The sequence below is a fragment of the Clinocottus analis genome, unplaced genomic scaffold (genome assembly GCF_023055335.1).
Source record: "Clinocottus analis isolate CAN_PGR_092001 unplaced genomic scaffold, fCliAna1.0.p SCAF_15, whole genome shotgun sequence".
NCBI classification, from domain to species: domain Eukaryota; kingdom Metazoa; phylum Chordata; class Actinopteri; order Perciformes; family Cottidae; genus Clinocottus; species Clinocottus analis.
In genome coordinates this window covers 8,507,059-8,520,439 of record NW_027175876.1, presented here as the reverse complement: position 1 = coordinate 8,520,439, position 13,381 = coordinate 8,507,059, and the positions used below count along the sequence as shown (strand labels likewise).

At 39.6% G+C, this 13,381-nt stretch overlaps 1 protein-coding gene across 1 annotated transcript in view; it reads left to right on the top strand.

The window, feature by feature from the left end:
* The window catches only part of lpgat1 (lysophosphatidylglycerol acyltransferase 1), a 37,500-nt gene extending 26,060 nt beyond the window's left edge, over positions 1–11,440 (top strand). The window contains exons 7-8 of the mRNA XM_068577348.1: positions 7,745–7,851; positions 8,567–11,440. Of these exons, the coding sequence (XP_068433449.1) occupies positions 7,745–7,851; positions 8,567–8,718 (259 nt within the window). The 3' untranslated portion in view covers positions 8,719–11,440. The remainder of the gene's footprint in view (positions 1–7,744; positions 7,852–8,566) is intronic.
* Positions 11,441–13,381: the final 1,941 nt, after the last annotated feature.

The window sequence follows — 13,381 nt, the reverse complement described above, 5'->3', positions numbered from 1 at the left end:
AGGTGGTGTCTTGAGAAGAAAAAGAAAAAAACTCGACTCAATTATCCCAACATTTCTTGTGGGTCTTCAGAGGACATCTGTTGCCATAGAAACACATTACAGAAGTCATCCCCGTCCTTATTTAGTTTGTTCAATAGATGGGTGAAGACAGGGTATCTGCAGGTCTTATTAAAAGACACTGAAATGACTTGACCGAAAAAGCAAATCCCTTTAGAAGGTGACTTGATTTCAGCCATCTGAGGAGCCATCTTTGGGAACTGTTTGTAGGGCCGGCACTTAAAAAAAATCCTTGGCAGGTGACGGGATGAATCATCTTTCAATCACGCTTCGACATGCGCAGGTCAGGAAAAAAGATAATACATCTTTTCCATCAGGAAAATCGGTCGGGTTTTTTTTGTGTTGTGTAACTTTGGAGAATCAGAACGAATGCTTTATAAAAACAGAAGAGAGAGAAAATAAGTATTGTACACTTGTGGTTCTCAACCTTCTGTGAAATGTTTTTCCCAGACAAGGACTCCCTAACCAGCAATATATACAAAAATATATAATGCACAGTGCTGTGCCATCAGTATCTGATTTATTATAAAATATATATAATTCAGTGTAAAAACTTACACATTATATTATTCAATATTTAATAAATTACTATTTTTAAAGGATTTTTTAAATGTATGCTAATTTTAAATATCAAGTACCTCCAGAGGTACTCGTACCCACTTGAGAATCAGTGTTGGAGAAGATGCAGTTTGTCTTTAAAAAGAGCGTCTCACCACTTTACACTGAAGCTGAGGTCAGTCATTCTCCCTCATAAAGATCAGGTTGCGCTGACATCTGTGTGACTATAAAGTCGGCACAGGTCGTGTAGTCCATATCCACCGATGACGGGGGCTTTATGGCCTCCTACGTCTGACCTCGGCACTGATAAGAGGTCGACGCTCCCGTGTTAAGCTGTTGTTAACTTGCACATGGCTCCTCCCACACCTTCCATCTGGCCCGGGCAGTGACCAGGTGAAAGTGTGCTCCTGCCACGTAGACTCGGGAGTGAAGTGAGGACAAGTGAAAGAAAAGCATGGTTATGTTTGCTCGTCACTCGAGTTCACGTCCAAAACCGACATTAATGATAACTGTGGTTCAGTTGGTGCAGTCGAAGGAAAACGCTGACTTTTTACTACCCGAGAACCATAAAGTTCATAAATCAGTTTTTTTGAGGGTTTATCTTTTATCATCAGCAGGCCATGCAACACTTAATTGGTGCTTATTATGCGTGTATATATACTCTGTGGCATCACAAAAAGAAATAACTGATAATCAGCATTATTCTTTGACTGCTTCTCGTCCTGGGATATCATAAGTGGTTACTAATGTACAGAAATGGGGCATTAAACCTAAAACACAAACGTTACAAATAGTAATGCACTCGGGTGTATTTTACCCGATATATAATGTACCTGATAAAAAATACTTCTCATCAAAATATAACAATACAAGGCAAATTAAAGTACTCTTCTTTTATTTTACCCTTTAGAACTTCTCATAAAACTAATAACAGGTATCATTTGGGACCCTAAAAAAAGTTCAAAATCAGGTAAAAAATTAGGGACTCATCGATGAAACATGATTAAAAATATAAATGATAGAGCTATAATTTATTTATTTTTTGGTTCACCCGTTCCTGGGACATGTGAGCCTTGTCCTGTGAAGGAAAAATCTCCGTTCAATGTCCACCCACTATCGTCAGGGAAAAATCACCCGAACATGTGCCTGTTGGAAAAAAACAAGGATTGAAGCAGAGAGACACGCCTACATTCAATCACGTCAATGTTTTACCTTTACTAGAGGAACGGGACTTGAGCTCAACACGCGTCTGTCACATGATGACGTGAACATGCATTACCACGGTTAGAAAAGAAACTGGTATAAATATAGTGTGTGTATATATATATATATATATATATATGTATATATATATATGTATGTATGTATGTGTATACATGTATATATGCACTACTGAAACGGATCAAGAGATCACTTTCCTGGTAGTTCACAATCAGAAGATGGGTTTAGTATTAGTTACACGTGGACGGTCTGCTTTCACGCCATGAGCCGAGACCTTCAGTGGTTTAGGACACACCACCAGAGTTCAGTTCACTATTCTTGCGATACGGACACCTTTTGTATACCGGCTGTGAAATATGTAAATATAGGGGAATTATAAACATGTGATATGAGACTGAAAGCATAAATATGACGCGTTTATGTCTGGTCAGTCTGCAGAATGTGACATTGTGTTGTGATGTCCACTCTGCATGATGGAAACAAAGAGTTACTTTAACAGATGTTGGGTCATTTCTAAATTGATTTCTAACTCACAGATAGTCAATAATGCTCAAAACATAATGATATCAACTTTCTGCACAAGTTAGAAACGTTATTAAGCTTATTGATGCGAGGAATTTACTACATATGACGACGACATCATTGCAAACAACTAAGACTAAAGATGGGATTTCCCCTTCAGTTGTTTACTTTATTAGAGTAAGACAATCATAAACTAAACGGAAATTCAAGACTTCTGTGTCAGCCGCTTGGCTCTTGTGTCGTCACAGAGGCATTAGTGCACTGCACACACAAGGGGATTATATATTTGTTGAAACAATGTGTAATTTCTGCAACCAGGATGTGATATTTAACGACTCTAAAACACCTGATGACAACATCAGGTGACACTAGTGCACATGTAACATCATTTGTGAGAGTTGAGCCATCAGTGTATGTTGAGCCATCAGTGTATGATTACTAGAACATAATGGAAATGTTCATCAGTCAGCAAAAATACTGAGCAACAATGTGACAGCGCATTAGAACAAGAATAACTGATGCAAATTTTTCCATGAAGATTTGGTCATGTCCAAACTATTTCCTGGAACATAGAAATCTTTGAGTGAACGAGGAAGTAGATTAATGTCTAAATGGAGGCGTTAACAAGTGCACTCAACTTTTCTCTCGTTGCAGATATTTGAGTGTTTGGTGTTCTGCAAACAAGCCTCAAAAGGAAAAATTATACAAGAAAAGCACCATCTTAAGTAATTCAGTGTAGCACAAATTGTATTAATATGTATTCTTTAGCATACTTTATTCATTATTTGTTTTAGTTCAAAGCTGGTGACCCTCTTGTCACAGGAGCGTTGAGAGAAAGAACTCAAAAGTAGTGGTTTGAGATTAAGAGCTTCATTGCACACAGACGAGGCCTGTTATCTTAACTAGAAAGAGACAGAGGGCAGGGTGGGAGACTTCTTTGCTCCCCGAGCAACACTGGCTGTTAATTTCAATATTCACCTTTTGCAACATTTTGCCCGAGAGCAGGCCTCCCAGGGCACCTCTTTGTTTCTCAAGATTTCAGAGCAAGAGAGATTTAGGGACGTACAGAATCCCCAAACAATGACCAGACTCTTCCAGCTACAGTCCAAATTAAATTAGCTTTCCAGGCCAGTTCGACGGGGAAACTACCTGAAGAATAAGAGCTTTAAAGAAGTTACATGGTTCATATTGGGCAGGAAGTATGGAGGATCAGAAGCATCTGATTTGCAAACTTCATAACCTGAATTTACCGGTGTTGTCACTTGTCCGTGGACCTTTTATGTAAGGAGTTCACATGTCCAGAAAACTCTATCCATCTTTCATAAAACATAGTGCAGGTACTGGATGTTAGCGCTACTAAGACGGCATATTGATATATTTGCAAATGACATATTGGATGAGTTGATTAAAGTGAGTGATACCGTTACAGCATCAACCGTTGCTCGTTCAATTGAAAAAGTGCAACTGCTGTTATGTTGCCTCCGCTTCTGCAAAACATGCACATGGAGTTGTGTTTGTAAATGTACAGTTGCGGTTTCAGTTTGCATAAGAAGGAAACACTGGTTTCATTTTAGCCCAGCATGTTTACAATTGTTATGGGAGGAAATTAAATCATAACTTTAATTATGGAATAATATTCTTTAACATGATAATAATAATATAATACATTTTATTTGTAAGGCACTCTTCATCCGAGAATCTCAGAGTGCCACATAGTTAAAATCAAAGTCATAAAATTAAGGTCATAAAAGTCAACTCAAAGTGAAAACGCCTTCTTGAATAAAAAGGTTTTTAGACCAGTCTTAAAAGAGTCCAGGGTCTGTGTTGCCCTCAGATGGCAGCATTATATTGTTGAATTTATTGAACTCAAGCAGTCCTCAATTATTTGTCGCAAACATAGCTTAACTTTGTCACGTGCTATGATTTTATGTTTCTATAAAAGTGCCTCTGACATCTCGCATGTGACTTTGGCTTTAAACTGAACTTTTAGTCCATATATTGTATTGACATTTAGCCTAAAAACGTCCAACACAGAGACGTTAAAAACCAGATTAATGGTTATTTACAGAAGAAACTGCAGCTCTCTCGCAGCTGTCTGTGCGTCCGCCAGGGTGTCTGGTAACAAGACGGCTGCTGCCAAGTGGGTTAGGGTGAAAATAAGAGTGCTGCCATGGCCTCACGCCAACACACCGCCACCAGATCCCACCACCACTACTGCCAAACCTTTGCTCAGTCCAGCTTCTCAAATGTGAGGATTTGATTACGGTTACCTGTCGCCCTAATCTGAAATGGCCCATATGACTGGAGCAAGGCGGCGCTGTTGGTAGCCGCCTGAACGTAGCAAGTCGGGAACGTTCAGAGAATGAATAAAAAGTACTTTATTAATCTCCAAGGAGAAATTTTTTCAATAAGTGAGTACTGTGAACTTCAACATGTGGTTTGATTTTGGCCGTGCGGGGCGACAGACATGTGTCCTTCAAACCAACCTGGTTCACAAGCCAATGAGCATAAGCACGTTTATTTGCTCTGGAACTGAATCAGCAGCACCTCCGTTAACCTCAACTCCACGCCAAAAGATTCAGGTTTCTGCATGACTATTTTCGCTGAAGGAAAGCTCTGTGACTGCCCCCTACTACTCAAATCCCTAATTGCTCAAACCTCCTGATAATTGGCCCAAGCCGGCTTCTATTTTCCTCTGACGGGATTACGGCGCCTGTTTACATGTAAGAGTAGAGTAGAAGGACTTTGGCAAGCAGACCGCGCTGAAGTTGGTGTGAAACGCTCTCCATGCTCCCATGTGTTTATAAGTAAATAAATGAATGAATTATTACATGTATTTAAGGACACATTCAACAATCTCTGCTGTGAAAAAAAAACTACTCTTAATAGGAAAGACGTGTGAAGCCCAAAACAACAAATTACCACCTATCGCCAAAACTGTGACGCAGAACAGGGAAAAAAACACAGCTTTTATTCTCGTGATGGCTTGCTTGAGCGTTACTTTGCTTTAATTGCTACTTTGTGTCCACATATTATCGAATCTGTTATTTTCAAGGGCCACTGGCGTGTCTGTTACTGTCAGCCTCTTTCTGAATGTGCTTTGTCCTTTCTGATGCTTTGAGGATCCAGCCGTTTGGTTTCTTTGGCACACCAGTAACATGAAAGACGCCCAATATCCACCGACTCAGTGGGAGAAACCTTGTGGACCGTCTTGCTTTATACTCTAATTGGCCTATCAGGCGGCCACAGCAGCTAAGCTCCAGTTTTGGTGTAGTTGTTGTTGGTCGAAAGCTGTTTTAAGTCGGCTTTACTAGAACTGTAAATAATGAAAAGTGGATGTTAAGTCAGTTTTATCTTTTATTCAACTGGAGTCCCATGCCTCTGGGGACATACAAGTTGCTCTACTCAAAGAGGATCTTGTTCAGACTTGCACACCATGAACTGACGGATAATAAGTAGAAGGGTCTGTAGATGTGCACTTAAAACACTCTAACCTAGCGGAAGTCTGTGCTGAATTGTCAGGCCCTGCCCTTCTGATCTGTGGAACGACGACGCAGAGTCTTTTCCTGGTTTGGCGGTACAGGCTGCTTCAGTACAAAGACCATGTTTTTACTGCACTGACGTCCTCTGCTTTTTACACTAATAATATTCAGTATACGGGCTCAACGAGGAAAAGAAAGCTTTATGGGAACCACATTTGTCATGTGGACAGCCCTTTGTATTTTCATTACGTTTATCATTGTATTTAGGGGGTTGTGTGAATACTTTTGAAGAAATTGGGGCTGCATCCAACACGTTTCATTATCAACTGATCTGCTTGTTATGTTCTCAATTTAAACGTGAGGAAAACGGTTCAAATTTCCCAGAAACAAAGTCGTCTTCAAATCAGGTCTCTTGTTTCATCTGACAATCTGTCAAATCTGTTGGGCATTTTTGCTTGAACAGTAACGTGATGATTACTTAATCATTCATGAAATTAGTTGCTGATCATTTTCTGCCTCAATAAGTCCTCTCCGCTCACCTTATGACTTCTAATTCTCAGAATATAGGCTCATTCTGAGCAAAAAGGCTGAATTTATGACCCTTTTCAAAGACACACTCCTGATTATAATCTAATAATATAATCATAAAGTATTATTTATTTATTTTGATCACACCCAGTAATCAATACAGTAACACATAATACAGTTATCGTACAGCGGCTCTCCCTTTTTAGGCGCAGATGTACTTTTATGGCTGATATTATTATCCAAATGTTGAGCACAGAGGAAGTGCTGGTCTGAGGGAGGAGACTGTAACCTCTATTTGAAGGTGACCAGCAGCTGCTCGGCCTACTAGGGACCCCTTCTGGCTGGAGACGAGACTTCATCAGCACTCTGCTCGAGGCTCATAAAAAGGACCCTTCATTACTTTCACAATGTCAACCAGTGCATCGGTCATTGTGTTGTTGTTTTTATTTAAGTGTTTTTGCCAGCTGGAGATGTTTACTTTGATAAATAAACAGCTAGTAAAGGTCGACAATTAGATGTCAGCCTGGCTAAAGAATAGAGTTGAAACTCGGGACTTTAATTTTAAATAAAAGAATGCGCTTGTTTCTTTCATCCTTTATGATAGTAAAGTGAATATTTGAGAGGTTTTGGGCTTATTGATTGGACAATTTCTTACTTTGAGAATGAACAAATGTTAGGTAGTGTGAGTTTAACTGGAGCAGATTAAAACATTCCTGCCTGGTTTTGGTTATCTCGTCTTTGACAGGAGGACGTCTGTATTGATCACTCCAGTAATCAATACTGTAACAGGCATTGCAACACTCTTACAGAAGCTCTCCTCAAAGGCACAGATGTGCTTTTGTTTGATATTATTACCCAGTATGTAGAGCGCATGGCGCTGTTTAATTACCATGGATAAACAAAACCGTATCATCACACTTTCTTTTTTTGTGTTTATGAATTAATATATACAAAAAAAAAATTCATAAAGTAAAACATGTCTTCAGAATATTTTTGAGAAAATTACATATTTAAACTAAACCCATTTAATTAACATTTTTCAATTCCCGACATATTCTGTATTCTTAATGCATCATTTTTAAACACCCTTTTTTTTTCCTTGAACAATTTCTTTTTTAACTTTTTCTTCCCACACACTAAAGCATTTTGTGGAGCTTCACAACTCGTCTGTCAGGATCTCCACAGCACTGACGAGCCGACCCGCTCATGAAGACTCAAAGCGTGCTGGAGCTTTCAGTAGACTGACACGGACATAGTCTGAAACGGACGGCGGCATCCTTGACAGATCGACGCAGACCATTTGCGCTAAATGAAACGTCATTCTTTCTTTTTTTGTGTTTCATCGTTCTTCCATTTCCTTTTTTCTTTTCCTTCAGGATGTACCCAATAAAAGAGGTTCCCTTTGAGGCGGAGGCCCTGACTGACTGGCTGTATCAGAGGTTTGTGGAGAAAGAAGAGTTGCTGACCCACTTCTACGCCACAGGTCTGTCTCACCATGTCAGTTTGTTGAAGTTGAACTGAAATCTGAGTTTCCTCAATTTGATGAAAATGCATATAAACTAGAATGAAACAGCAACATGCCAACAGTTGACTTCTGAGGGCTACAATTGCTCGGAGACGCAACATGCAGAGCCACGTTTTGGTGAGCAGGCATATGGAGAACGGAGAGTTGGCGCATCAGATCCAAGCCAATTTAAAAATGTGATTCCCAGCACGCATGACCAAGAAATTGTGTTTTTCCAGGAAAACCCTGATTATGGAAATCAGTTTTCTTCTCACATTATCTTTAATATATCTTCTTTATAGATAAAGCAGTCTCTAACTTGACATTTATGACGGGCATCTCCTGCAAGCGAATGCAAAGAGAGGTTTTACTGAAGCTAGCGTCGGCCGTCTCGCAGCAACAGTAGTCCTGTAAGCTCGGTCCTCCATACGTTACTCTGTGGCTCAATCCCAACATGGAGTAACGCCACGTTCACATATCGACAAGAGCTGAAATGCATAAAACTGGCATTTCTCCCAAAGGAAACGTACACTCTTACAATAAGTACACACGTTGAAATAGCCATTAATGCTAATTTTTAAAAGGGGAAAATTAACTTAAATTTCAGTCTGACTTTAAATCACAACATCTTGGTTCAACAAATGTTAAGAAATATGCATCAGAGCAAAATTCAGACTTCTCCCTTCCTCATCAGGATCATTCCCCTCTCAAGACGGACAGAAGGAGGCGGTCTCCCGGCAGATGACCCTGGACCCTGTGTGGCTGTGCTTTATCCAGCTGGTTGCGTTCGCCTCCGGCTACGTTTGGTACAGCGTCCTCCAGTACCTCTACTGCTGTTTATTTTGAGTGCGCTGATGAGGCGAGAGTCTTTATTGGACCACTGGAAAAGCCTCAGGATCAGTTGGTGTGTGGCCCAGCGTCACACCTTCCCCCTACGATGGATGAATGTACATTTACGACCGTGGAGAGACTTAACAGGAATAAAAAATAATAAAAAAACATATGAAGAACACAAACACACAGAAGACAAATACCAATACAATAGGAAACTGGTCACAGGCATCGCTAACTTGCACACAGCCCTAACACACCCACTCCAGCGGCCGAGCAGAATAATCTCTCGCACTCTTCACGACACACATTTCGATGTTTACACGTCCTCATACACGTAGACGCTCACAGGTACATAACTTTTTATTAAAAGTGAACGACATGAGGCTCAGGACTCCTCCAGAGGACGCTCTGGACCAGACTCTCTCTGTTCCCCTCTTTGGCTTTAGCCGTCGTAGTTTTACAGAGTATAAAGTGTGTATGGACTGTGTGAGTGAATATATGTGACTAGAAGCATAATGTCTGCCCTTATTCTTCTTCCTGGCGAGAGTTGTTGAAGCCCACTGGACCTCTTTCAGCTGCCGACGAGCCGGCTGGCCACACCTTCCAGAGCGAGCGGCTGTATGAACGATGAGGCGGCGAAGCCCGCTGCTCCTCTGGCCTTCATTGCACTAAGGATCCATACTGCCCGAACTGCTCCCTGTCCCAGTAAATATTCCTGTGTGGTAGCTGTCAAATGTTATTATTTCTTTTGTTTTTTCCCTTAACCTGCATATCTCCACAACAACGGCCATTGTATTTGTTGTTGTCTTTTTGTTGAATTTATTTCCCGTTATCTCCCACTGTCGAGTCAGTATTCTGAGCTCACTGAAAAAGGAGGATCATGTTTACACTGGCAGCCCTGCTGAAAGCCTAAAGGGATAGTGGCTATGATGCGGCTCTTGATTTAAGGATGTTTTTTCTTTGTAAGGTGTTGAACAGAGGAAGAGGAGTCTGTGCCGAAGTGCTTATTTAAAAAAAAAAAAAAAAAAAAAAAGGAAGGAAGGGAAAAAAAATGGCGGCACATAGAGCAAGAATTGCAGTCTGATCTAACGCCCTCGTTGTGGATTCCCCCTTTTCATGCTCTGCTTTCCAACATTCGTACACACACACGTACACAAACATGTGCACACACACATACACAGCCATGTGCAGCTACACACAGCAGAGTAGACATCTGTCGCTAAGGATCATCTCAGCAAGCCAGACTGAGAAGGCAGAGACTCTAATTCCCCCATTGGACTACATAGTTTTACAAATATTTAAGCCATACGCTTAGTGTTGTCGGGTGGGGAAAAAGAAATGAAAAATATGATTTTTATAGAAAGCTACCCTAATGTTCAGCATTCTAAAATAGAGATTTTGGCTTACAGAACTATAGGTGTCATTACTGTAAATTTACAGCATAACCTGCCTAAGTGAGTGTGTGTGTGGTTGTCCTATTTCCCCTTTTTGATATTTATGATTCATGTCGTGTTGCTCTGTGACATCAGAGTGTGGCGGCAATTTCACTACAAGTGGTCAAATTTGATTTCATTTTAAATTACATGAAACTGTCGTCCTCATGTCATGGTATGTTTAAATCTTGTACATAACAAAGCTGAGGAAGAGTTTTCATTGTTGGAAATGACGGCAGCGTTTCTCTCTCTTTCGTTCTGTGATAACGTTAGAGAATTTTAGTTTAAAAAAAATCTATGTTTTTTAAAAAAAAAAAAAAGGAAGGAAGGAAAGAAAGAAAGAAAGGGTTTTCCCATCATTTCTCAGTGTTGACCTTGTGCTTTTTTTTTTGTTTGTTTTTTTAATTGTTCGTTTTTGTTGAGTTCCTGACCAGGAAGTCGTTGTGTGCTTCAAACATCAGAGCTACTGTTCGCCCGTGTGCTGGCTGACACAACGTTTGCACAGCGACAAATGGGCCCAGTTTCAAACTTTTAACTCATCAGGATTTAGTGGAAAACCTTGAATATCAAGCCTTACCTGATGTCCTGGTGGACCACAATCCCAAATGATGCTGTTTCTTCACACTCTCTTGGCAAACCTTTGTTTAAAAGATAGTTTCTTGGTGTCAAGCTAAAACTGGGCCATTGAGGAAGAGACCGCTCTTCACTTACAGAGGGAAACTCTGGCAGGGCCCTGCAATGACACAGCTGGTCCCTCTCAAATACACTTGTCTGGTGGTTTTGAGGTCCATTATATGTAATTTCTTATAGCCTGCTTAAATTAGGAAAATTATAGCAGAGCAGCAATTATCATCGTCATAAACCAATGCATAAAATGTGCATTATAGTAGTTTACTGCCCTCCCCGTGTGCCACTGTTGGTAGAAACTATGTGAAATGGAAAAAAGGGCTACCTGACTGGGTAGTAAAGACCTTCTTTCAGCAGGCAGTACATGTGATGCATCCAGCGGCCCTTTCAGAGTGCCCTCCACCGTGAGAGTGACTTGAAATAAAGCTTCATTTATCTTTTTCTTCACCTTTTCACTTCTTTTTTGAAAATGTATTTTCTGACCATATTTCCAAAGAAGGCAGGGAAGTTATGTTTTCCTAGATGTGGTTTTAGGAAATAAACACAATAGGGATTTAAACAAATTATACTAGAGCTGTCTGTAATTTTCCATTTTGTACTTCTCCTTTAATTCCTAGCTACACAGCCATTTTACAACACAAAAGACTTGTGCTGGAATAAAACATCATAAAGAAGCCCAACAGTGTTACGCTTTTCATTTAACACATTTTAGACACTTAAATAGTGTATCCCTTTTCAGTTCCTCCTTAGTCAAAGGTTTTCGGGTATAAATGCATTGGACATTTGAAGGGTATCTTGAAGGATTATTTATTTTTTATATTGGAATTATGCATCTTGCTGAGGATTAGATGACAAAATGTGTCACATCTGTCTGTTAAATATGTAGCTGCAGCCAGCTTGCTGAGATTGTCATAAAGACTGCAAGCAATGAGGGAAGGGAAGCGTAATAATCTTTAAAAACTATTCAAATGTGATCAGGAAAAGTAAATGTTGATTGATAGAAAATAAAAAAACGTGCAAGGAAAAATTGAATCGGATGGAGCTGAGAAATGAATTATTTTTTACTTTATTTAACTGATTTGAGGTTAAAGGAAAAATGATGATGCTTTTATATTTCTTTTTACATTTCATTTTGATTATCTCATATTTCTTGGTTCATTCTGGGTTTTTTGTGACTTGCGCCGATAATTTTTACTTAATTTTGCCTGTATTTTTGGGGTTATGTGTCGCCAGCCAGAAAAGTTTAACAAGCAGCAAGTCAAATCAATTATCTCGTCTAACATGAACTCTGCAAAAACATATCATACTCTGCAATAAGCATGTTTCCCTATGTTAAACTATTTAATTATTATTTAACAAATTGTAGGAATATTGAGGTTCTTATAGAAATTTAAAAAACTTAAAGCGTGGTTTGTAACTGATTTTAAATCACACTTTTGTTCCAGGTATTCTCTTCCATCTGCAAACATAAACGTCAACTTTCCCATTGTCTCGTCACTCAGTCATGGCTGAGAATGGACTCCAGTGTTTGCTCCGTCCTGTGTCTGTTGTTTAAACGGTGTCAGTCACCAGCTGTTGAAAGTCACTGGTTTACGTTACAGAGATCTGATTTTAGCTGCGATGCCCAGTCTCTTGGTGGTGGACTCGTGTTGGTGTGAACTCTGACCCTTGCAGGCGGTCGACTGCTGCATCAACCACAAAGGGATCGTTCGTGTTACCTGTCTGGAACAGCCCTTCTGTACATCTGTGCAGTACTGTATGGACAAAATATATATGTATATTGAGGTGAGGTTCAAGGTTTGACAGAGGGAAGCACTCTCAGGAGGCCCAGTCAGAGGTATTAATACCTCAATGTAAAGGTACTCAGGCCTGCATTCACAATCATACAGTATTCTCAGCAAAATAAAGTTAATGGAACAAAAGCGAAAGTACTTGCTAGTACTGTTTTATACAGTATATTACAGTATGTATTATCACCTGTGCATTGATATATGGGCAGCGTTTTTGTTGCTGTTAGTTATTAATGTAAGGCTTCATTTTTTTCCTTGAATAATCATGGTGTTTTTTTGTTTTTTTGTATAAAGGATTAGAATAAAAAATAATCTGCAAAGTAGTAACTGTTGGAAGTAGTACATTTCCCTTTGAATTAATGTGGTAAAATGAGGCATACAATGGAGAGTCAAGTACAGCAAAACTGTAAAAAGAAAAGGAATATTTTGACACGTTTGGAATTTTATCTACTGGCAGAGAGTTGCAGTCAGTTATCTTAGCTTAGCACAAAGACTGTAAACGGAAGGAAAGTGCTAGCCTTACGCTGTTCAACTATTTGTCCAGCTGTCCCTTTAAAGATCATACATTAAATATGTACTATATTATTTATTGACTGGGACCAGTGGTCAGGCAACCAGTAAAGACCTAAGGAAGTTACTAATCCTCGAACAAGAAGTCGTTTCATAACTTATGTTTTTATTTGGATTAAACAAACAAGATACACAATGTTAAGTGAGAATAAGTTAGTTGGTGCTGGTTGGCAGATTTTGTTCCTTTTGAAACAAAGACGGTCTAGTGGTTTCCCCTCTCTTTCCAGTAGTTGTGCTAAGCTATGCTAACTAGCT